Here is a 27,179-nt window from a genome sequence, read left to right as displayed (position 1 = left end):
CACGACAAAAAATAACGTATTTAGGAAAGCAGCAAGCACCATTTTATCCACTCGCTTAGAACTTTAGAGAGCTCTTGTCTGGCTATCACTAATGCCTTAGCTTCCGACCTCACCTGTGGTCCACGCTCACTGGCATTATAACATCAGTGGAAACCCAAAAATATGATTATCTTGATAAAAGATTTCCTAATTACTCTACCAACGAAGAGGGCATAACCTTTCTCTCAGAAGCTGGCTCATGGTAATTTCAAAGTAAGCTTTCTCTTTCTTATTACATGTTACAGGTTTTGCCTTTATTTTGAAACTCAGAAGGGCACTGCTTGTCTTTTAAACCCTTAGCCAAACAGACTTTTCATTACTTATTTTTATTTTGAATTCGTATAGGCTCCAAATGAGCCAAAAATCCAGCAAAGAGTCAACAGCAATAAAAAAAAACTGATAAAGAGATATCCTTAATAAAAAATAAATCTCACACTAAATTAGTTGCTACATATAAATACATACATTTTTTCTAACCTCGAGGTCAAGTTTTATTATATATCCTGCTTGATCAGCTACAAGCAACATTTAGTTTGTATGTTTTAAATTATATATACAATGTGTTAAGACACCACATTCTTTGAAGCATTAAGCTCATGTGGAAGATCATAAATTTAAAAGGCACTCACAACTGCCCACATTATGCTTATAAACAAGTACATAGCTATTTTTAAAACTCAGCTTCTATGTTTTTAGTACATACTTTCCTGAACTATAAGGATTACGGGCACTGAGACTCAAACCAACTAGTGACATTGAAACAAGTCCTGATTTCTGACCCATAAATATCGTTATGGTTTATTATATAAGCAGGTATTGCAGATATACACTCCTTACTATAAATGTGTAGATTATCAGAAAACGTTATGGTGAAGAGTAAACCATCACATGCTACATGGTACATCATAGTTTAGAAAAGAAAAGAGAGTTTTAAAAATTAGGCACAGACCACAATCATAAGCTTATGTTGCCAGATAAATGATAAGGCTGGTCAGGTGCTGCGAAAACTTGCACTGCTTAATGGTCCAAATAATTTGCCTCAATTTTTGGCTTAAACACTCAATATCAGAAATTTTTTTAAGGAAACAGGGCAAAAATGATTCATGCCAATCAAGAAGTATTTTTTATCTACCGTATTTTTGGGGGCCATCTTTTTTGGGAGCTACATTAAGGCCTTCTTTGAGCTGGTAAAGAAAGACACAAGAGTGGGTTGGTTTTACCTTATTTTTTTAGCCTGCAAACACTTTCATGGTACGACTCAGTCTGGCTCAAAAAGACATCCTTCGAACTTCAGAGTATTTCGTACAAGAACAAAGGGTGCTTGGGTTCAGTGTGCAACGCGAGTCATTTTACCACACAAATTCCCTTCTTTTGTGCTGGCAAGAGGGGATACTTTGAGCCCTCTGGGTTTAGAAGATCTTCAAACAGACAATAGTGTGCAAACAACCCTCAAGAACATAACTTCACTACAACAACCTCAAGGCTGAGACCAAGGCTTTGAGAAAGGCCCCTTCAGCAGATTCCCTTCTGCTCTTCACCCCAAACAAAGCCTGCCTGACAACACTGAAATCTCCTTCTTTCTTTGGATTAAACCCCCTTTGCAGGAAAAGTATGCAAATGCTAGACGTGGCTGCCTCGTCTGAAGCTACTCTCAGCCTGCTATCTTTACTGTCTGGCTTGCCGGGCAGACCCTCTACTGCCTGACATGGAGACCAGCCTTCCAATTCAACATCTTTCACAGCTCTGACAGTCAGCTCCCTGGGCCTGCCACTGTCTCTAAAAGAGTCTCATTTAGTCATAATTAACTATTCCCTGCGTATTTCCTAAGGTATGGTAATTGTGCTAAAAGCCAACAAGTGAAGCATTCATTCTCCTTCTCATTTAAATCCTGTTTTTCTTTCCCTCAGCAGTCTTCCTCCCTCTGCCTTCTTTTCACCTCACACAGCCTGCCCCTGCCCCACTTCCCCCAACACATACACATTTTTTTTTTGCTCCTCCCTGGTAACATTTCAAGTAAAGACATGGAATGAAGGTGGACATTGGAAACTACAGGAAAACAGACAGTTCAAAAAACAAAGCTTATTGAATGGTGAAGTATCGCATGGAAAGTCACAAAGAAAATGAAAGAATTAAAACTGAAACGAACTGTTTTTGTTGACACAAGTATATAACTATATATTTGAATATTATTCATGTAAAATGGCCACATAATAATCTGGTTTCGGGTCCCAAATATGTTTGTGTACAGAGTATAAACATTCTACAAATTTACTTTTTAACATATGTATTTTCTTCTCAAAATTTTTTTCACTCTGTGTTACAAACAAAAGGTAGTGATTTTGTCTCACCAGCTTCTCCTCTTTATCCTTAAGCTGCAGACAAGACAGACAAGATCAAGAATCTTAATTTCTGACCTCTTGCAAACATTTCAGGTCCTGGCAAGTGGGCAGTGGGTCACTTAAGATTGTATTATGTTCTTGCAGGCAGACGAACACTACCATAATCAAGGAGATATTTTGGGGATGAGCTGAGGGATAAATTATTTACCTTGAAGACTTTCCATCAGCCATGAGCTGTTGAGCTATAGTTAAATGGATCAAACCAGAAATCAGTCATGGCTTTCTTGCAACATTCATCCTCTCAACCCAAAACAACACTATCAGTTAGTCTTGGCATAGGAAAGGAAATAATGTTCCATTAAAAAAGACTCGAAAATTGCCTTTTGAAAAATTTATTGGGATAAGCAGTAAGAGAAAAACCTGGGGTCCCAAATTCTTATTCTGATGTGATTACTTTAGCTCTTCCATTTGCTATTGGCTAAATTATGTTTCCCTGCTGTTCCTGCTGTTCCGTGCTGGACACTGCTATTCCTAGTGTTAATTTACTAGCATTTCTTAGGAGTAATAGAAAATACTTTAAATGTTAAATTATGAAACGCTGTGTGGTTGTAAATAAGTTTAGCTGGCTTGGTTTCTGAGTCTTCATCACACACCACTATCTACAGAGGAAAGTCTGGTAATGAGACAGCAGCAAAGAACTTGGACTCATCCAAGAGGGCTCTGAGGTTGGAATTATAGTGAGAACCTACCATGGGTACAAAACTGTCAATTAACTTTCTTAACTATCCAATAAAATTTGTAAAACCATTTATCTCTGCTAAACCAGGAATATACCAGTTTAATGTATTTCCTTTGTCATATTTTCTTACCTAAAAATTTTACAAGTACAAGAAGAATATTCTACTTTTTTCACACGATCACATGTATTTCTCCACTTTATCTGCCTTCATGACTATAATTTTTAAGACTGTGTAATATTTCATGTAGTTTGGCACACTATTCTACTTAACAATTTCATTTAAAAATATGTAAGTGATCTATTAAAAATAATTTATGTTTAATTTGTCTTATCTTAGGTGTTTTAACATTTTTCCTTTGCATTATCATCATCATCACCGAAAAAGCTATTGAGTTACTAAATATTAGGTAGTTTTAAGAGGTTGGTTAGACACAGTTTAAGATCTTCAAATACTTAACAGTTTATTTGTATTTAGGCAAAAATGGGCATGAAAACTAGAATTAACTCTTATAGGAACTCAAAGTTCATAGACATCAGTATGAATTTATTCATGAAAACACTTTTGCACACCTACTGGGTGCTGAGCACATTCCAAGTAAGACTACGAAAATACTAAATTCTTAAACATTTCTGTCAACTTCAAAAATTGTCTTAAATTTTTATCCCTGGAAAAGTCACCTCACTTTTTAGTTTTCGCATTTCCCTCAAATAGTGTCAATGTATCTTAATAAATGAAATTCTACATATTCACGGAAGTTACATTAAGGGGTCATTATTCATTTTACAAAAAGATCTGTGTACAAAGAAGCCATATTCTTTCACGCAAAATAAAGAATTTATGCATAACTTTTCAGGAAACATGTTATGTACATGTTGAAAAAAGTATAATAAAGGAATCATACCCATAATAGATTCACGAAATTTCATGGCTGGAGGATGAATAGGTTTTCAGCCAAAGAGAAGGGTAAGTGTTGATATAGTTTTTAATATTCTAATATTGTTAGATACAAGTGTGAATGGAATTTTATACATTTTCTTTATTTTCAAAACAGCCTCTACCATAATAAGTGGTCTAAAGAAAAGAAAAAATAGCACATCTTCTTTCATGGTTGTTATATGACCCTAAAAGATCTTCCATCTTTAAGATGTTTTGATTCTCCTGTGAATGATCAGGAAGTCATATATATTTACCCCGGTGCAATCACATTAAAATCCAAACTCCTTAGCATGTCATTCCAGACCCTTCACAATCTACCTTCAAAATCCCTTTTTGGGCCCCACTCTCCTCATTCCCCATCCCCACGCCCTTAGCTTTACCACACCATCCCCTAGGATATCGCACTTTGTGACATGGCTTTGCTCTCAGTGTTTCCTCTGCTTGAAAACACTCTTCTCCTCCTCCATGCCCATGGAAAAATCTAATTCCTCCTTTTGCTCAAAATCTCTTCCTTTGTGAAACCTTCTCAATACTCTCCAGCAGAATTAATTTATACCTCATTTGTCCTCTCATGTAGTTTCATGCAAACTTCTACTGTAGACTTTATAATCTTGAAATTTAAGTGCTTGTATCTGTGACTCTAAATTGTGAGTCTCCTGAGGCTAGAAACTGTCTTATCCACTACTGCCGAGAACAGCACCAATATAATGGCTATAACCAAAAAACATTTGCTGAAAGAGCAGAAGATTGTGGTATGGTGAGTTAGCTGGATATTCACTAATTCAGTCAACATTTTAGAAATATTTAATAGGCATAAATTATATGCCATACTAGGAGATGGAGATAAAAAAGTGAAATGAGAATAAAACAGTAAACAAATTCCTCTATTCTGAGATCTAGATTCTCGTGGGGAAGACAGATAAATCATAGGGAACTTCAATACAGAAGATCTGAAACTCTGGCTTTGTTTCCAACATGTGTCAAATAGCCATACATTTATTCATATTCACAAAATATATTTCACACTGTCAGACATCTTGTTAAATTCTCTCTCTGATCCTGAGTCAGAGGCTGGAACATTTCAAGATTCTTAACTTGGACACTGTACTCTCTCTTGGTCACTCCTCTCCTCCATTTTCAGGCAGGTTTGAGCCTTGAGAGTAATTTCTCTCTCTCTCTCTCTTCCGATTCTGACATCAGGTAGCCCTGTCCTCCACCCAATAACTTGTCTTGAATTCCTTCCATTTGATTGAGAACCTGTCCCAGACTTCTTGCTTCTCTGACTTCACTTTCTGGATATCACGTTGGCTTTAAAACCTCACCTGCCTTAACCTAGTGATCAAGGTCAGCATGACCAGTGATAAGTCATGCGGATATCATGTATTTCCTGACATGATGTGATGAGAAGAGCACTTGATCTTGGTGATATTCTTCCCTAAAAACCATAACCCCAGTCTAATCATGAGAAAACATCATGAGGGACTTTCCACCAAATACCTGAACAGTACTCTTCAAAAGCATCAAGGTCATGAAAAACTGGGGAAGACTGAGAAACTACCACAGACCAGAGGAGACCAAGGAGACACGACAATTAAATGCAATGTGGTATCCTGGAACAGATGGACATGAGTGTGAAAATAGATGACCTACAAATAAAGTTGTAGTTGAATTAATAGTATGGTACCTATGTTAATTTCTTAGATTGATAAATGTACCATGGTTATAAAGGTTGTTAATATTAGAAGCTGGGTGAAAGGTTTAGCTCTCTGTCCTAGCTTTACAACTCCTCTGTAAATCTAAACATATTTCAAAATAAAGAGTTAAAAAAAATACAAGCCTAATTTAATGGTTAATCATGCTGACTATTTCCCTTCAATTCTGAACCCCCAAATGCATCTACATTTCCATGAGCTACCTCACAGTAGTTCATCTCCTGAAAGAGAATTTACGGAGTCTGATCAGGGCACTGTATTGAAAGTCCTCCTGAGTCTTATCAACAAGCTTTGTAAAATGGCCTGTTGATTTAGTGTCACATGGTCAGAGCCTCTCCACACAAGGTCAAACTTAGTGCCTATAACACAGGGAAAGTCACATCCTTCAAACTCATATATATAACAAAAGGCTTTTAAGAATTTGTCTACTAATCATCAAGGGCATAGAAATGGCACTCTATTGCAATTTTCAGATGGCATCTATGTAAACACAAGAATAGGGATTTTATCCATTATACCCCAGAAAAACTGAGATATTCAATTAGATGGATAGAAGTGGAATAATTTTATATAGCAAAAAAAAAAAAAAATTAAGTGAATAGTAATTTATTCAAGAGGAAAACATGTTGTCAACATAAGTACTATGTTAGGGTTTACACACAGCACTACTGATACAGAACAGCGGCTCTCACACTTTTTGGTCTTAAGGACCCTTTATACCCAAATATTATAGAGGACCCCCAAAGAGCTTTTGGTTTACATGGATTATGGCTATTGACATTTACCACATTTGAAATTAAAATTGATAATTTAAAATATTTATTTATTAATTCCTTAAAAAATCCATTACATGTTAACATAAAAACATTATTTTAATAAAAATAACTATATTTTCCAAGTAGAATTAGCAAGAGGAATGGCACTGCTTTACAATTATGCAAATATTTTTAATATGGGGCTGAAGGGAAGACGGCTGGATTCTCATGCCTGTTTCTGTATTCAATCTGTTCCATGATATGTCGTTTTGGTTGAAACAACTAAAGAAAATATGGCCTCTCACAGGTATGTGTTTGGAAAAGAAAGAATTTCAACAGCCCTTTCAGATGATTGTGGATATACATTCTTCTTTTATATTACAACAAAACTCAATGAGTGGTAGTTTCTTAAAGGTTAGTTGTACTGGGGAATCTGAAACTGTATCAATGAATTCTTTGTATTCTATTACTTTAAAATCTATTGGTTTATCTTACACTTTCAGTGAATGTTTTGTCCATGCAATGATTTTCTAAAAGTGTGTATTGGTCAGTTGGGAAATACTGATTCAATGCATTATACAGATCTTTCAAATGTTGACACATTTCACTATACAATATCAAAAAATCACATTTGCTTATATAAACATCTATCTCATTTGAAAAATGTTTATGGAACTGTCAGGCTCACCGTGGCAAACAAAATGTTCTATAGTTTCCCCAAATTCTAATTTTATATTAAAAGATTTAATTTTATCATCAGCAGCAAATACTGCCAGTTGTTCTCCTTAGGTGACAGATCCACTTTTTTTTTTGTTCTTTTTTGAGAAAATGTCTGCCAAATATCCAAGTTTGAATAACCAGTTTCTCTGTCAGTTGTTCTTTCAGGTGAAAACATTTCAAGAAAAGAGCAGCTAGTTCAGCTTGCAACTCATACACCTACACCAGAGCTTTCCTTGAGACAACCACAGTCATTAGGTATATAGTGTAGATGATTTACGCAAACTTCCCATTTATTCACACAGACTATTAAAAAGACATTTAGTTACAGGGAGACGTTTAATAAAATTATTAATTTTCACTTCTTCATCAAAAACATTATTAAGTAAAACTGGCTTTTAAAAACAATTATCATTGTATGGTGGTAAAGAAAACAATGCCTAGAAATACAGTTTGGAGCCACTGCCTTGATTCATTCTAAGGTCAGGAGTTTTATTTACCACTGCTTTTGCACCATTAGTGCAAATGTCAACACAGTGCAAAAGGCAAAGAACATCTTAGTGTTATTATGAAAACACTTTTTGACCCCATGTTGCCTCTTGGGGATCTCCAGAGAACATGACCACACTTTGAGAACTGCTGATATAGAGAACAATTACAAGGATGTCATTTCTTTTCTTTGGAACCTAGGGACCTTATCAGTAGAGAACCTACAAATCTAAAGGTGACAACAGGATCACTCAATCTATAGAGTTGTGGAAAGATTAAAAAAAGGGAATGATAAATATAAGAATGTCAATATGGGCCCGGCCCCATGGCCTAGCAGTTAAGTTTGGCATGCTCTGCTTCAGCAGCCCAGGTTCAGTTTCCAAGCAATGACCTATACCACTTGTCAGCAGCCATGTGGTGGCAGTGACTCTCATACAAAATAGAGGAAGACTGGCACAGATGTTAGCTCAGGGCAAATCTTCCTCAAGAAAAAAATGGAAAACTGGCAACAGATATTAGCTCAGGGCTAATCTTCCTCAGTGGAAAAAAAAAAAGAATGTCAATATGTCAATATGTACCAGAGATTATTTTATTTAAAGGAGAGGAGATTAATTGAGAAGAATGCCAAATAGTGGAGAGTCTATGAAGTCTGTGAATGCAGAGCTGACTTTGGAAGGCCAAGCTGAGGGCAGGGGATGGAGAAGAGGGTGGGTCATGAGACCACATGTGCACAAATGCCACCATTCACCTCTGGCTCTGTGTAGTCAGGCACCTTCGGCTTGCCTGTTTTGAGAGAGAAGGGCATCTTACTTAAAGCTAGTCTGAAGAGTGAGAAACCTACTTGTACACAATGAGACCCAATTCTCTTATTTTAAAAAAATTCTTTTTTAAAATGCTTTCTCTCAAAAATTTGATTCATTCATTTTTCTAATAAATCCATCAGTTGTTAACAAATTAAGTTACTGCAGAAGAATAAAAAAATCTTAACTTTAGACGAACCATTTAAAACAGTATTTTATAATTTTTCTTTTCAAAGGTCAGCTTCTGGACCACACAATAAAACTCTCAAGTGAGGGGATGGGTGGATTCCCACAGATGTTTAAATTTTCAGATTTGACAAAACTAACGCCGTATATCTTGACAGCTATATTCAGTAGCTTAATGCTAAGCTTTTTATGCTGAATACAGAACAGAATGAATTTTCCACCAGTGTTTTGACTAGGAGGTTTTAAGATTCCTATTCACTTAAGACAGCAGTCTGAGGCTGCTTGATAAAACAAGCATTGGCTATTTCATAACTGCCTCATAAAATGTCTCAATATTTAAGAGAAAAGAGAAACTTAAGGCAAAGACATTTTGAAAATATATGTTTTAACGAAAATCTAGATGCTAAGTAAACATCTTTCAGTGTTCAGCCAGAAAGACTTGCAGCTGTGGCATTTGTGACTTAAAATAACAAGACGAAGATCTCCATGTCAGAGATAAATGAGATCGTGAAAGTTTCTCATCAAAAGAAAATACATTTTCTGATGGAATTTATGTAGGAAAAGGCTTTACACTATAGCCTATTTAATACATTGTAAAAATACTGGAAGCTTTAATTTTGGAGTTTAATATGAGTTCTTTCCAGGCAATATTATTTTCTGTTTTGCCACTACATTCTCTTTTTACGAATTGCAGATTAATTTTTTCCTATAAGGACACCTTTTGAGTTTAATTTGCTTGGTAAATATGGCTGCTGTAAGTCGAGGACTTTATGGTAAAGTATCATATTCTACAGGAACTTATAATTAGGCAGGAATGAAATTAGAGAGCTTCCCCTTTAAAAAAAAGATTAAAATTTTAACATTATATCAAAATACAATACAGTCATATTCCAAAATACACGTCTATGTTTTAACACGGAATACATCTAAATCTCCTAAAGGGCAAACATTCTCCTCTCTAAACAAGATCGCAAGCGAATCGGGAACCCGGTTTGATTTGTGCAGCCTAGCTAACCACTGAAGGTAAACACCAGCCATGTTATAATTCAGTATGCAACTGAGCTAGTCTTCCACACCAGCAGAGGAAAAAAATTCCTCCTATTTTCTAAAGTTGCCCATCTCTATCCATTTCTGTCGAATTGCCACAATTGCCCAGATAAAACATTTGAGAGTATGTCAGCTTTAATTAATGTAACATGACCTGATCATTTCCACAGTTAAGCATAAAGAAGTTTGCATTCTTTAAATCCAAAGCTCGACCTGGAGATTATGCTAAGTTGCTTCATTCACAGTCCACACTCCTCTGCTCATGTCAGAAGGACAGCATTTGTCCCCTCTAGTGATAAACAAATTATACATGAAATCAATTCCACTTCACAATCATTTTCTCTATTGGGTATTATCTTTCCTTCTCTGCTCCCTCCAGTTAAGCCAGCATCCTGTAACTTGCTAATGAGCTGGGGGCTTTCTGTTCCAGGTGGCACCCCCTGCCTCGAAGTCATGACATTTCCCATTTCGAATGCTGCTGGCATTTTTCGACAGCTCCTGCTAACTAGCCTTTTTGACCTGCACTAAGAGGAACTCATCTGATCGAATCCTCTAACCTGCCAATCATTCCAGAAAATGATCTTCACAGTCACTCCCAAGGCAGGAATGGAGGGGAAAAAAAGGAAATGCAGTGAGAGAATGAGGGAGTAGGCAAGCGGCTGCCTCTGCAGCTACCTAATGAGAATACTTTAAGTCTCGGAGGCAGCTGAAACACTGAAAAACTGGTGGGAAAATTAGGACACAACTGAATGCCTGGCTCTGTAATTACTGATTTCTTTCCATCCTGAGATCATTTTGAGAGCAACACCTCTGAGATGCGCCAGTTTCTAAAGAGCACAAGAACACCCTACCTTAGGTGGAGAAAATAGATTTATTCCTCTTGCCACTATCAATATGCAATTCTCATAATCCCACTCTGTCAAACAGCATCCTTTGCAGAATTAATTATGTGCTATAAGCTTGTTAAGTGTGCATCTGTAAACTAGGGATGATTATCACGTTTGCCACAGTGAAGAAAGGACTTCTTTTTTTTTTTTTTCCCAGGCATATTTTAAATGTTGCCACCATTTAAGGGTGTTGATTTTTACACATTTACATAAAAACAGGCAGGTGGAGGCTGGCATTGGGCTCAGGGAGGATTTAACACTGACAACAAAGGGTAATCTGGGCATTCTTAATTAATGGAGGTAAAATAATTTTTTTCCTTTCAGATTTTTCTTGCCTGTGCACAATTTATTTAGTGGATTCCTAGCCCTCATTACTTTAGAATTATTTTACTTTACTTTACTTTAGAAAGGAAGATCCAGTACATGGATCTTTGGCAATGGATCACAACTCTAAATATCTTAATGTGACGTAGATTTGTTGACCAAGGATTGATACAATATAATTACGTGTTATCATTACACTATTGTATGTAATAATGTAAAATAAATACTGTACATGATTTAACTGCACATGATAATCACACATCTTTCCCCATTTATAGTAATTAGGCCAATAGCCCCATTTACAGTAATTATTACATGTAATTGAGGGCATTTTACTAATTGCATTGAAAATGATAATCCAGAGCAATTAAAAATCCAAGGGCACTATACATAATGCAAGCTACATTAAAAGAATAGTGATAATTTAACAGGAAAAAATTCACCCAAGTATGGAAGTTAACAATATAGCATTTGATTCCATGCTTGGCATACATGGTAGTACTTACTATGAGATAAATTTCCATCAGTTTCTCTAACTTTTGTAGTGTTTTTGTTATTGGCCTTGTGCATTATTTCCTTGGTGGAAAAGTAATCCTTTGACTGCTCTATGATGTTATCCTCACAGTTCTAGGACTGTTGAAAAATTATTCTATTTGGTTGTGTGATGTACAGAGTGTGTGTGTGTATGTGTGTGTGTGTGTGTACAGATTGGTAGAGGAAGCAGCTATCCTAAATTCCAATAGAGACTTGGTAAATTATTCATTTGCACAACCAATTTGATGTTCTTAAAAGCTTTATTCATAGAAGCATCTCAGAGTATTGCAAACATTTTGTTAAATATACTTGTAATAATTTAGCTAAAATGTTGAACTTTGTTAGACTTAAAATACATTTGGGTTGTGGTTTTCATTATGTTTGCTATCTGTCTAGAATTTTAATGTGTCTGAGGACCTGAATCCCTGGCTTTTGTCCCGGGACCCCGGGTCTATCCCGCCCTGATCCTACTCCCTGTTGCTAGACAAAGCTCCCATGTGAGGAATATCTCAAGAGGAGTGATGAGCATCCAAGGGACAATGGGAATAGTTTTGAGCTTCTTTTTGCCTTCCCTTCTCGATACTGTCATTTAGACATTGTCCTCCATGCATTCAAATGTCATCCCAGACCATCAGCCCACTTCAACTCAAACAGCCTCCTTTTATGCTCAGACACTTCTTAGAGTATCCGCAGACCACAAAGACCGTCTAGTGGGACTCAGCTGCTATCCTGGTATTAATAATACAATACAGTGCACTTAGGGCATAGACGATTCCCTCTGTATCCCAAATTCATAAGAATCAACATTAAACGAAAGAGAAAAATAGAGCACCTGACCTGATTATAACTACTTGTTCTTTGTGACTGCTAACTTCGTAATAGTTTGGCCAAGCATTCTAATAGATATCTTGATTACGAGCCACATCACATCTTGTGCCCACTATTTATAAGAAAGCTTCACTCATATTATGCTGCTGGCTAAATAGTCCCTAAGAAATTAATTTAGGTTTTAAAAAGACAGAAGATGCAAGTTGCAGTGCTATCCCCACCACCCCTAATTTGAAAGCTCATCTGACCTGAAAACACTGAATCACAAAAATATAGCCAATTTTCCAGCATCCTTGGGCTGATGAACCAATTTGTGGAGCATCAAACCAGTTTATTCTCTTTTAGGCATTTTGCTTTTAAAAACTCTCAGTCAGAGAAGGGAAAAGGAAAAGCAAGGGCAAAACATATTGTTTTTAATTAAAAAAAATTACTCTGAATTTTTTGTTTACCAGAAAAACACACTGAAATAGTTAAAAGTAAGGGAGCATCATGTGAGTAAAAACAATGTGTATGTGCATACATTTATGTGGGACAGAGAGAGAGAGAGGAAGAGAGGGAGACAATGAATATGATAAAGCAAATGCAGTAAAATGCTAACATTTGGGGAAAGTGGTTCATGAAGGGCATCAGGAATTCTTTGTACTGTTCTTGCAACTTTTCTGTAAATCTCAAGTTATGTCAATATAAAAATTAAACACTTAAAAAATGCACTCTGGATGAAACATGATATATTTAACTTTACTTTCATGCTGCTTTGTGACAGTCCTACTACATAATCGGCAGACTAGAGAGTAAAGGCCTCGGAGTCCTTGCTAACCCTTTCACAGGGTTGGCGGTGGTGGTGCGTGGTACAGATCAGAAGTGACCCACAGAAAGGGAGGGCTGGAGAAGCAGAGAAGGGAGAGTGACAAGAGGAGAGACAAACTTCCCTAGCCTACTCTTTTGCATCAGAGTTTAGAGGAGAAAATAAACTTTCCAGGGTAGAGAGAAAGCAAAGGAAAAGCGGGTGGAGGTGGGGTGGGGAAATGAAACAACATTCCAGCCCCTTCTCAATCGGCTATTCATAATATGCATTATGCATGTGTGGTTCGAAGCACTGTCAATTTCCCGAATAAGATGTACTTGTAAATCTGCAGCAATGTAGGCGTAATGACAAAAACCAGGGGTTCTTTCAGATAAAAACCTGCAAGGAACACTAGGCTTTCTTTCCCCCTCTACCTCTTATTTCCACAACTATTGTCATCAACTACATGAGACAACAGAGATAATAAAATTGCAGTTGTTTGATAGGAAACAAATTTGCAGTATCATGCAGAAAATAGTTTTTGTAGAAAAAATCAGAAACCTTCTTGCTACTGAAAGAAGGACCCAGCACTTGAATTTCTTACATAGTGATAAGTACTAACAGGTATTATCTCCTTTTGTGTCTGTAGTTGAGAAAATGCAACGTGTCTTAAAAAGACCTTTAGTCAATAGCCAAAAATACCACACAATGAGGATGTTGCCACTCCATTAAAACTGGAGTTTCCCTCTGTACTTGTCTAATTTTTTTCCTTGGCAGTGTACGGGCCAGGCAAAGTGCCTTCCATCTACACTACTGGCTTCATAGAAGCTTCTTCAGAGACTGGTAAGCCTAGAGCCATCTATGCAGGAGTTCCTTAAGAAATGGTTGACCACTAAGTTCACAGCTCAGCTGACTGGATCAGGGCTCAGCACCTGAGCTAGAACAGCCTACAGTCAGCCAACAGCTTCTACGGGGGTGACTGACTCAACAGCCCTCCTCAAAGCCTTGCTCTCTACTTCATGGTGATGGCTACACCAATCAGAGCTGCTCTCAAGGAGGTTTTGAATCTGAGAAAAAGAGCACAGCAATAGACTGCCTCAGAAACAGGGACAAAGAGATATGACACTAAGCAGTATTCATGAATAAGCAGAAACAAGTCAGCAAAAGTTACGAGATGAAGAGAAGATGAAAGCAATGTTAGTCGATGTGGAGACAGAAAAAGTGAGCTGCCATAATGTCACAGCATGGAGGAGAGCAAAAGGTGGCTGTTTCTCCAGGAGTAGTTACCAGAGTTGAAGTGGCAGTTGAGATGGCAGACAAACTAAAGCTCTTGCTGGATTCTGAAGGATGCTCAGTCTTTGTGAGGCCTGCCCATGCAGCTAATTAGACAGTCAACCTGGTCTTCCTTACTTCCCTGAGGAGCGATCTCAACAAATACCACTGTTAACTGAAGAAACCTGTGTCATCCCTGAAAGGTCTGAATACCCGCTTTCTCCTGGTCTCTCCTGTTCCTGTGGGCACAGCTCCTTCTTTCATTCTCAGTGATCTGTCTCCGTCCCTCTCACTTTGCAACATGCCTCCTTCCTTACCTGAGCATTTCTTTTCCTCACACATTTTGAGCTTCTCTTAAGTGACGATAATTTAGAACTGAAACATATTTTTACCGGTTGAATTCAGTTTAATTTTCCTCATTGCTCTTTTAAAAGGCAGGTAGGGGAAATGCTCTTCACCAGGGCTGTCCCGTAGAATGTTCTGTGATACTGGAAATGTTCTGTATCAGTCCTGTCCAATACGGTGGCCATGAGTCATGTGTCGCTATGGAGCACTTGAAACGTGATAGTGCTACCAAGGAAACAAAACTAATTAAATTAGATTAATTAAAATTAAAGTAGCCACACAAGGCTAGTGGTTACTGTGCTGGATAGTACAACTCTACACTATTCTTTGTTTAAAAAAAAGGGAAGGAAAGGGAAAGGATTGTTTCCTAGTTTGTCTTTATGCAGTCCTGACCCAAATCAGTTGATTATTTTACTTCATAAATATAGAATTCTTGAATACTTACTGAAGACTTCATTATAGATGGTTAAAAGGCCACCTGCACCAACATCCTCTGGGGTTCTTAAAAATCCAGGTTCCTGGGGCCCATGACTCCCCAGGGGTTTTGGCACCCCAGGGTGTGCAAATACGCTCTACTGAATGTGCAGATGGTAATGCCAGAGAGCATTAAGCACAAAGCATTATATTTCATCTGGAATTTGGTGTTTTAAAAAGTTTTTATCTTATTTAATTAAAATTTCTTGAGCAATTTATGCATTCTACTCTGTTTACCTGGCAGCCTACTTTTAGGAAATTATTGCTTGATGACTGAGCCAGGCAGAGAGAGTCTAACACATTGTTTTCATTGTCTTATAACAATTAAATAATGTTGATTAACAAAGATAATATGCTGAAAGGCAAGGACAGGGTCACCAAAATATACATGCGGTTAACTTCCTGCACTTTAACCAAATAAAATTTTTTTCATGTAGCAGACAGACTCTTGTATATTTATTATAAACTTAATAGGGTCTGAAGACTGATTCATTGAAAAAAGAGCTTCCATAATGAATATATACTATTTCAGAAAAATTATAAAACATCTGTCTAAACGATTAGAGGTCATTCTTATTCCTCGTATTCAGCAAAAGGAGAAGGGGACAGAGCAACCGTGCCCTTCCTGTCTCCGTTCAGAATGACTGAAAAGTTGAGCTCAACACAGGGATGTGTTTGGATCACTGTGCGTAAACATAAGTATGGCTAATGGACGTGTATTCAATACAGCTCCTGGTCTTTTCCTTGGGGAGAATTTCTATGCCCATTTAAGGCTCTCTCAGATTTTAAGAGGTTCTAACCATTCAATGCTGATAAAATGAGTGGGGACAATCTATGAAATCTTAGGTCTATTACTATCTTTAGAGGATAACAAAATGTAGACAGCATAGTATTTTGATCATTCACCAGCACCTACCCCATTTTTCACCTAGGTAGGTGTGTGCGGTTTTCTTTTTGTCTAATTTGGTTACAGGACTCTAAAACCAAAATTGCTTTCTGCAGCAAAGAAAAGTGCTTCTCATTAGCTTTTCCACTAAGACCAGTTTATGCAAATCCAGTATTATTAACTCAACAATGAAGTGACCTTAGAATGCAAGTATAGAAAGAATTTGGCATTGAGGGACTGGAGAAACATTAGGACTTGAAACACTCCTGTCTACTCAGTCCTCTATCATTTCAAAAACAAGAGCGATCCATTTTCCACATTTACCTCTGTGACTGCCCACAGAGAGGTGGCTGAAGCGCTAGATTACAATCCTAGCCTCTTTGAGCCCCCAACCTCTCCCCGCTCCGTCTCCTTCTCAATCTCTGGGCTTTACAAAGAATTGGGACATTTGAGGAAAATTTAAGATGCCACAGCCTTCTCTAAACAATTAATTAATTCATCAACAACAAAATCAAACTCTAGGGAATGACATGTTTTTCTCAATGAATACCCGTAATTATGTAGATGTTTTGCTTTTTGTCTACAATTTGATATTCAGCTACTGGTCAGAAAAAGGTCATTGCACAGGATGTATCAGACTAATACATAGGCTATGTTATTTGATCTCTAAGGTAGTCCTATTTGATTAAAACTAAAAACCCACAAAGGTGAGAAATTAAAATGATTTCTTTTTCTGCTGACAGAAAAATCTTAGAATTCAGCTTCCCTGCAGGTTTTCTGAGAAAAGAAAAATTTAGATGTTTCCTCAATATAACGTTGAATCAAGCCGAGGTATTTGAATTTTGGAAGAAAACAACAATAACATTAAAGCTTTAAAAGTTGATGAGAAAAAGACAAAACTCATAGAGAAAATATTTGTATTATTATCAAATAATTCTTGAGGAAGTGCCATGCAGGTATAACCTTAAATTGGTTTTAAAAATATACTGAAAAGAAAATACATTTTTGTAAAGGCTTTCAAATACTGATTGATGATTGTAATTTTGAGTGCCTTTAGAAATCTCGTGTCAATAGTAATTTTTGAGACCTCATGGGCAATGCTTCTGACCAGTGAGCTTGATTTCATTTTACAAGGAGAAACTGATCTGAAACACATTCTAGCTGCTTTGACTGGCCAGGCGCAGGTCAAAGAGCCAAGAAGAAAGGACACAGACAGCCCTGTGATTGAAATTCAGGCTTGCTTGTGTGCATCCATGTACGAGGGAGCAGTACAAATAAAGTCCACTTTTTGTTTTGTTCTACAGAATTGTCTGAGGGATTTATAAAGCCAGGGGCCATCATTATGGTAATGTAGGTTAAATAATTTTAAAAGCATATGCCGCAACTCTCATGAATTAAAACCATTCTCAGAACCAGGATGTAACTGGTCAGAAGCTTGGCCCCACTCTTTGTCTGACCAATTGAAGTTCAGAATGGAAGTACAAACACTACTGGGTGAGTGAGGTTGTGCTTCCACGTAACTTTTATCCAATAGGGAGAAATAACCTGAAAAATGAAGAATCTTACTCTCACGTATCATGTGGCAAGTCTATTAGTAACATTTCCTGACCGGCATTTACACACCATCTTTCATCTGGGAATCTTTTATCTCCAAATCATTCATAAATCACCACCATACTCCTGAGAGGCCAAAACTGGGCCCCACATTGAGCGTATGCAAAAACTGAGTCCAAAAATAGCTCAAAGTATTGGCAAATCACAAGACAAAGTAGACAGTTTAATCTGCTCTCTTTGCCATGCTGACAACTCAGCCTGTTAGCATATTTCACGTTAGGAGAGAGAGAGAGGAAGAGGAGCTCCTACACTGCTGAACGCATCCTCGGATTCACTTGAACAATGAAGGATTGAACATCCACATGAGAAAGGAAAAAATATGGGCTAGCAAATAAAAAGCCTTGCCCACACAAACGTTTGTTCTTCATTTGCTTCAGAGTTATGTTACATTAAACAAAAAGAGAGATATATATAGGCACAAAATTCCAAAAAACCCAGACATTCATCTGGCAATAAAGACGTAGCCTTTTCAGAAGTTGCTGTCTTACACTTGTTTCTGTGAAGCATGTGCGACGAGTGGGACAGGCTGACATGCCTGCAGATTGCCTTGTTTAGATTATGCTTCCTATGTGCAGAATAGTAGAGGTCAAAGAATCGAATACGAAAAAAAGAAAAGCTTCACCATGACAAGGTCTGTACTAGGGGCAGGCAGGAATCAGAAATGGGTGAAGGGGCCCACACGGCAGCTGAGCTAAACTAGGGGGCACATGTCTATTCCAAGGGAGGCAGCCACAGGTCAGCCACACACACAAACTTCTGGCAGGGACGTGAGAGCAGTATTGCCAGAGTTGCTGATTTTTCAAGAAAAGCCAGAAATCCAGACTTTGTGTAATATGTCCCCATTTTAAAACTAATTAGAACTAATTAGAAAAATTTGGGGAGCCAAACAAAGAAGGTCTGTGGCTTAGATACAGCCCAAGGTTAACCTTTTTCTAACCTCAGTGAAGAATGTATAAGCAGTTAAAATAATTTGCTTATGACTAAAATGGTTTACTTATGACTATATAAATAAAATACAATTTTGGTTAGAATCCAGTAGGTGCCTGAAAACACAGAAATGACTGACAGTTCTCTGCCTCAGCAGATCTGTGATGACTGCCATAATGAACACAAGAGGTTCATAAGATACTGATGAAAAAAATGAATCTGAAATATTTCATTTAAAAGATCTATTCGATATTACTTTCCAAGTAAAGTAGGCCATCTTACCTGTGCTCTCTTGAGAATGCTGTGCTCATCAGTGTTTGCTATTTGATAGACTTTTGCCATAAGTATTGTTTTTCCCAAAGGCCCGCATGCTTTCTCCAGCTTCTGGTTGCAATCTTACATTTGGGACAGTAAAAATAGAAGACACTGCGGAAAGAATGAAAAGTTTTCACTTACTTATATATTTATAGATGTATTTACAATCTTCTCTTTTTAAAAATGGATACTGAGATGTAATTCTGGATGTGCAGCACATGGAACATCATAGTATATGTTGGTGGTCACAGCCACACACACCTTTACACAGATTTAGACACATGTATGACAGGATAGCCTGCCTTCCCCTCAGAACCACAGCTCAGTTGACCTTTCCTATTTCTCTGATCTAGAACAATTAACTTGGATTTGGAAACAACATATTTTGCCCTTTCTTCACGCCATTCTTTCATTCATTCAGCGGAGAAATATTTATTGAATCCCACGTTGTTCTAGGCTTTTCGGAATCCTACAGTATATAAATCACAACAAAAAGAAATCCCTATTTTTGTAGATTCCATCTGGGGGAGACAGATGATAAACAATCAAACAAATATATCAACTAGTAGTAAGTGTTATGAAGAAAAATAAAGCAAGGCAAAGAAATTGGAAGTGCTGGGGTGGAAGTAGGTCAGTGAAGTCTTCCCTAATAAAGTACATTTGAGCAAAGATCCAAAGGAGGTGAGAGGGCAGGCCATGCAAATTCCTAGAGGAAGAGCAAGTACAAACTGTAGAAAGATGAAACAGCAAGAGCTCAACTCTAAGGAGCAAGAAGAGAAGCAGACAAAACAGTTAGGAGGCTATTGTAAAAATACAGGCGAAAGAAGATGGTGAGTGACTTGGGGCAGGGTGATAGCAGTGGAGAAGGGAGAAGTGGTGTGATTCTTGATATATTTTAAAGGCAGTGCCAATAGGGTCTATGGAAGAATTGGGTTTGGGTGGGACAAAAGAAGAGGAGTCAAGGACAACTTCCATCAACTGGAAGAATGATATTTCCCTTTATTGAAAAGAGGAAGACTTCAGAAGGTGTAAGTCTGGGGGAAAAGATCAGGAATTCAGTTTTGGTAATATTAAGTTTGAGATGCCTACTAGACAGCTAAATGGAGATGTGGAGTAGTCAATTGGATATGCATGTCTGGAGTCAGGGAAGATGAGACTGAAGATAGAAATCTGGAAGCTGTCAGTGTATAGATGATATTTATATCATGAGATTGGATGAGAGCATGTAGGCTCTAGGGAGTGTACCCAAATAGAAAGATCCGAGGATTAAGCCCCAGGGCACTCTAACAGTGGGAAGTCTGAAGAATGAGGAGAAATCCTCAAAGGAGTCTGAAAAGGAGAGCTTAGGGAGGCTAAAGGAAAGCCATGAGAGAGTCCTGTCTTGGAATCCAAGTGAAGGAAATGTTTCTAGGAGGAAATGGTGGTCACCTGTGTTGAATTCTGCTGATGAATCAAGCTAAGGGCTGGGAAAAGACCAACGGAGAGAGACTTTGAAAACAGCAATTCTGGAGCCTTGGGCACAAATGCCTGGTTCAAAAGGATTCACAAGAGAATGCAAGTCTAGGAAGTAGAAGCAGCAGATAGATTTGAACTAGGTGTGTTTGTTTTACTTTTAAAAAGATGGCACGGAGCTACATTAATGGCACAATGTTGTTTTAGGATAACATATAGAACACATATAGCAATAAGTAGGAAAACCTACAAACGTCAGAGCTGGAAAGGTCCTTAGGGATCCCTGTGTCTCTAACTGAGAAATCAGAAGCCCACAGAGACTGAGGCACTTGTCCAAGGTTGGCCAGCTAGTTAGCAGAGCGGAAGTGAGCATCCAGGTGGTATGATTCCCAGTTCAGTGCTCTTCACACTGCAACAATTTGTTGGCCTTCTTTCACTGTAGATTTGAGTTTTGTGAATTAGCAAATGAATGTAATAAAATCAAGGACTCTGCGCTATGAAGTGTATTTTGTTCGTTTACTTTGACAAGGGTAGTTCAGCTTCAATAATTTATGTAACTTGATAGTATACACAGGAGAATGCCCTGTGGTGTATTTGGGAAAAGTAATGAATTTCTTCTACATCAGCCCTCCATTTACTTCCCTGCAATTAAATCTTTGTGAAGAAGTGGGGCAAGGCTGTTGGGGTTTCGGGATAGGAGAAGAATGACTGGGTGCCACCAGAATTAGCCAGCTTTAACTGCCAGATCCCCAAGTAACTGTACCATTATTCCTGCTTGATGAATTTATAATTCCTGTTTCAGTGACACATTAACACATTACTTCTAAATTTTGGTATTACGTAAACTGGTGAGGTTTTAAGGAATAGTACAATAAAGAAAGATATTATATTGTTATATGTTCTTCCAAAGCAAAGAAGAGTCTGGCACAAGTGTGCACCTTCATGTTTATACTAATCCACGGAATGTGTACAGTACTCTGTGTAACCAAGCCTCTGATAACACTTGATGCTCTTCTTGCAGGGTGTGATATATTAAAGTAGGCCAAGAAGGCTCCAGGCCACTTTGAACTTATTCTTGTTCCAATCTTCTCCTTTTAACCTGGTTCTGCTTTATGCTTGCATAAGTATTTTCCTTTTGTGGGTATTCTTTTTAAAAATACTATGAGCTATCTTTAAAAAAGTGAGTGCCAAGGATTGATTTGTGTCCCTCCCAAATTCCTATGTTGATGCCTTTAACCCTAACGTGATGGTATTTGAAGATGGGGCCTTTGGGTAGTAATTAGGGTTAGATGAGGTCATGAGAGTGGGGCCCTCATGATGAGATTAGTGGCTTTTTTTTTCTTTCTGCTTTTTCCTCCTCAAATACCCCCAGAATATGGTTGTATATTTTAGTTGTGGGTCCTTGTAGTTGTAGTACATGGGACACAGCCTCAATGTGGCCTGATGAGTGGTGCCATGTTTGCGCCCAGGATCCGAACCAGAGAAACCCTGGGCCGCCGTAGCAGAGCGCGTCAACTTAACCACTCGGCCACGGGGCCGGCCCCAGAGATTAGTGGCTTTATTAGAAGAAGAAGAGAGAGGGAAATCGCTCTTTCTGCCATGTGAGGTTACAGCAAGGTGCCTGTCTGTAGTCAGGAAGAGGCTCTCACCAGGAACCACTTTTGCTGACTCTCTGATCTTGGACATCCCAGCCTCCAGAACTGTGAGAAATAAATGTTAGTTGTTTAAGCCCCTCCAGTCATGGTAGTTTGTAATAGCAACCTGGCTGACTAACACAATGAGCTTCCTGGAATTGATGACTCCAAACCACAACCTGGTTGCCAAGACAATCCATTTATTGCTTCTGCGACACTTCTTGCCAACACTTCTGGACCTCCTTCCAAATCCCCTTGGAAAGGAAGCACGTGAGGCTATTGCTGCTGCTGCCATTTGCTAGGTGGTGAACTTTTACAAGACTCCATAATAATGTAAAATTTAATTTTAAGAATTTCTAAATATAGTTTGCAGAGTATTAACCTAGATAACAGTCACCCAAACCAGTCATTTCACCTAAAAGAACTAGTTCCCAAAGTCTAGGAATTCTTTGTTTTGTAAACATGTTTACAAGGACTACTACGTTGTTCTAAATGGAAATGACTGTAGTATTTAATACTGCGATTGTCCTTTCTAGTGACTGGATTTATGCTTCATAATGATTATCTACTAGACACAGAAATAGCATTTCTGTAACTCAAAATTGTTACCGGAGGCATTTAGCAGAATCTTGCTTTAAAAATATAATGATTTTTCATCTTTATTCTGCCCCCTTCAAAAGGTTTCACTGCTCCTGATGTTTAACGTTATGCAAAGACGTGTTTCTGCCAATGAATATCGCCTTATGGTTATGATTCTGCAAATAGCCTGCTGTGAGCTGATAAAGGGATTAATGCAGCCAAAATTCTTAATCTGTGAAATTACAAATTAAATTCTCATATTAAAAATACCACCCTGAGGTATTTTTTGTGGTTTTAATTCCCCTCTGGTGTTCTGCATACATTGTGCTTGTTAATGACGGGGACAAGTCTGTCTCCGTTGGTAGCCTGCTGCTGAGTGATAATGTGTAGGCATTTACTTCCTGATAGAAACTGGATTTAACCACTGGCTGATAAACTAAGTGGCAAGTGGGTAATAAGTCCATATTAACAGAAAAGTACTACTACAGAATTCAGAATTCATAGACCATCAAAATCCTGGCTTAAACTCAATCATTGAGTCAGATGGGATTGAGATGTCACCAAGGAGGAGTGATACCAAGTTACAAGTTCTACTAAATGGGAAAACAAACCATATTCTGGATTTTGATGAGCCATAAACGAGCGAGCCTATTTGCATCATTTTTTTTCAGTATGGGAAGATGTGTCATCAATTCATTATTTTGCCATAGGGATTTCATCTTTAATTTTTCTTTTTTTTAATGGGGATAGCTGTTGTAATGGTCAATGGGTAGATTTTTAGAAAGGAAGTAGGGCAGAATATAGAATAAATATGGACTGGAAATATATGAAATGTTAAAGAAGATTTACTAAGCATAGGAGGAGAAGTGGATTAATATATCTGTATTAATAGATTAATAGTAATAGATTAACATATCTATATACTATATTAAAATAGGTATTATATTAATATATCTAGGGTTAAAAAAAGTAATTAGAATTTAAATGTGGGATATCAAAAAAGGTTTAGGTTAGGAATACCCAAGAAGAGTTGCTTCTTAGTTCCAAAATAAAGTGTTATCGTTGTCAAGGAGAACCCAATATTACAATGTGGGGGAAAATCTAAAGTCTAAGAGATAAAAGAAATAACTTTATGTATTTTTATGGTGAGTGATATATACCCAGGATTAGTAAATTGTAAATGCCTATGCATATATGCAGTATATTAATTTTTAAGGCAATCAGAAAAGAGTAGGAGAAGAAATATCTCTAATTGGCATTTGGAAAGATCTATCACCATTGAACAAAAATGTTCTTACTGTGATAGTGTTTTGCAAAATTTCACGAGAATTCTGTTTCACACTTTGGAAGAAAGATGAGATCCTCCCCGCCATAAATCCTCCCCGAAATATTTAAAATGTAATTGAAAAAGGCTGTGTAAATATGAACACTTCTGTAAAAACAAAACAAAAACCCACCCAGGAATGTGTTTTGTTTTAAAAGATCCAGAGAAGAGGTGTCTGCATGAGCAGCAAGAGCATTTGTAGTTAAAATGAATTATATGTCTTTAGTTCTTACACGTCAATTCAGTGCATTAGCCAACTGCCAACTCTGTTCGTCAGCTCACTGCATGGCAACCCTTTTTAAGGTTATTGTTACAACCAAGATGGTCTCTGAGAATCAAACAGAAATAAATCATTTCTCTTCTGTGTACTGCAGCCAGTTAAAAAGTACTGTATGCATAAAGCACTAAGTATGTAAATCATATTTTCCTTTTCCTTTCTGACTGCTCAGATCATTTTTTTGGACACACACATAATCAAATACAAAGACATGCAGCTGCAGACTGCAGAGCAGAGATAGCAAAAAAGGAATCCATTTTCTTCCTGTGTCTGGTAAGCTAGCAATTGAATGGCAAGATTCCACCAAATATACACACACACAACCCTCCTTCCCTCATTCCTGCCCTCTCCCTCGCTCTCTCTCTCTCGACACACACACAAACATACGGATACATGTAATGCATACACAAACATACATACTCTTACATATGCACAGATAAACATAAGAACGTCTCTCCATGTAAGTTACACATAGAAGCTGAAATGATGTCTTTGCTTTGATTGGATGTTGTGGATGTGTCATACTCACTATCAGTCAGTTCCCATAGCCGTGGGGGCAGGTCACTAAAATACTCGTGGCTCAAGGCGGCCTGTGCCGATAGTCTGTTCTTTGGGGAACATTGTAGGAGCTTGGAGGCCAGATCCTCTGCATGATTCACGTAGCTGAGCCTAAAAACACAAGCAAAAAAGAGAGAAATCAGACCAAACAAGAAAATCCACTAAACAAGCCATAAGGCTCGCCTAATTCTTCTGGACTTATTTATTCCCAGCAAAGAAAACAAGTTAAATTACCTGTGGGAAATAAACAAAAGCAGAATTCAGGTTGGTTCCCAGATTATCTGTTACTCTAAACTGGCTTTTGCTCTTGATATCCTAGTCTCATTGATTTAAAATATTTCCACTATAAGCAAAGAGTTGCTATTTTCAGGATAGAACTAGGTCGAGAGGCAGAAAATTTCAGATGATAATTTATCAAACAGTTGCCAGAATTTGTTCATAGAATCTATGGACTGCATACACATCTGGATATATTTATAGGAAAATTAATACCAAATAACTAGGAGAACTAGAATAAAACTGTTATTAAATTCTCTAGTTACTAAAGTTACTTTTCTTCTAAGTTACATTTTCTTACACTGAATATAAAATTATTGGAAATAAGTACACTGTCAAATATAAACAGTCAAAATGTTAACATGCAGGTTAATAAAGGGCATATGCTTAAACCCTGTGGGGCTAAATCAATTCAAGATGACCTTTAAAACAACAGCAGATAGAAAATATGTGTCTCAAGATTACCACAAAGCAGAGAAATAAAGTCTTCCATGTGGTACAACTTTTAAATGGGTAGCAGACCACATAGTCCAGGTTAACGTTGCTTTTCATGGAATTTCTCTTTCACTGCTCAGTGCAATGAAGCTCAGATAACCAACATAATAAAAACAAAAGTATTCTTAATGGTGGCTGCCATTTATGGATAGTTGAACATGTGTTTAGCACTTTCCTAGGCATTTTTTCACACTCATATTTTTTATAGTCCAATAATGGAATTCTGTTCCCACCTAATGTTCCATAGCAATGGAAGCTAAGTGGGAGCTGGAGAAGGTAGTGGATTGCTTAATTAGCAGGTTGAGTGGATTCAAACCCACCAAGAGTTGTAACTGTAACGTGGTTTATATTTGCCATGCTCACATCATTTCTAAAGGCTTTCACCCACGGATTCCTGAGCTTCTGCAACAAAATGCAGTAAGTGCAGTGACTGTCAGAGGCAGCCAGACGACTGCGAAGGAAAGTTGCATCTGCCAGTGGGTATTTTTTCAAAAGTCTTCAAGCTACAAAACATCCAATTAGCCAATAAACATGTTTCCTCAATGACCATCAATTCTCCCCCTCCCCATCACCAAGAGCTCTTTAATACTGATTTAAAATTGTTATGGGAGCAGGTAGGATTGGGCGTGAGGAAGAGAAAAGGAGGTAATGAACTTGGGTACAGGAAGAGACAGGGAGATGAGCAAAGGAAAATATGACTCCAAAGATCCAACTTAAGAGTGCTTCTCTCCAACTTCACACAGGAAGTTCTCAAAGATGAGTTTGGTGTTTAGCTCCTACAATGGCTGTTTCTCAAAAACTGATCAATGGATTGTTTTAAAATGTCTCCACTTGGCAAAGAAAAATTTGCCTGCAGGAAAAGGAGGCATTCTCAAAATTCTCTACAGTTTTTTTTTTTTTTCCTTTCCTTTAAGAGGGGCCAGGGCCATCCAAATTATCCCTTCCCCTGTCTAAGACTCTTTCACTACTATAAACTTTTCATTAATGTTTTTTTAAAATATCAAATGCAAAGTTTGAGATGGGTAGACTTTATGGGAAAAAATGCTCTTAGATTGAATGTACAGTTTATATATAATCACAGTGAAAAACACATTGGTATCAATTTTATATAGCTTTGATAAAATAGAACAGTGCAAGATTGAGACTAGATCTGAGTTTTAGTCCTGCCTCTGTTACAAGTGTGATACACTGCATTATGTGTGCAGTCCCTCCAGCTCCAAGAAGCCAGAAACCATACCTGAAGTGTGGTCTTACTATTTTGAAGAACTATAAATATTCATAGCTGTACCTTGTTTTTGCAATAGATTGTTGATCACATTTAAATTTAATATACATAAACCTAAATATAAGGAATTCACCAATATAAGATGATCTCATTTCACATCTCCCAAATCGACTAACTTTAATTTTGATGAAATAATCAAATATTTATTTGTGATATTTACTCTATACACAAATATTTAAATTATATATAAAATTTTTTTTTCTGTTTTATCTCCCCAAACCCCCCCGTACACAGTTGTATATCTCAGTTGCAGGTCCTTCTAGTAGTGGGATGTGGGATGCTGCCTCAACGTGGCCTGACGAGCGGTGCCATGTCCGCGCCCAGGATCCGAACCCTGGGTCGCCGCAGC

At 37.6% G+C, this 27,179-nt stretch overlaps 1 protein-coding gene across 6 annotated transcripts in view; it reads right to left on the bottom strand.

Moving 5' to 3' along the window:
- Positions 1-27,179, bottom strand: part of CDK14 (cyclin dependent kinase 14) — a 549,155-nt gene that overhangs the window by 59,988 nt on the left and 461,988 nt on the right. For 5 of the 6 annotated variants that reach the window (XM_070617449.1, XM_070617451.1, XM_070617452.1 and 2 more), the window contains 2 exons: positions 24,746-24,885; positions 18,918-19,061 (listed from right to left, as the gene is read on the bottom strand). In XM_070617449.1, coding sequence (XP_070473550.1) covers positions 18,946-19,061; positions 24,746-24,885 — 256 coding nt within the window. In that variant the 3' untranslated portion in view covers positions 18,918-18,945. Of the gene's footprint in view, positions 1-14,774; positions 14,960-18,917; positions 19,062-24,745; positions 24,886-27,179 lie in introns of those variants that run through there. The other variant, XM_070617450.1, reaches the window with a different exon arrangement.

This window comes from Equus przewalskii, chromosome 4 (genome assembly GCF_037783145.1).
Source record: "Equus przewalskii isolate Varuska chromosome 4, EquPr2, whole genome shotgun sequence".
In the NCBI taxonomy this organism is placed as follows: Eukaryota; Metazoa; Chordata; class Mammalia; order Perissodactyla; family Equidae; genus Equus; species Equus przewalskii.
The sequence above is the reverse complement of the archived record's forward strand: the minus strand, read 5'-3'. Positions and strand labels throughout refer to the sequence as shown.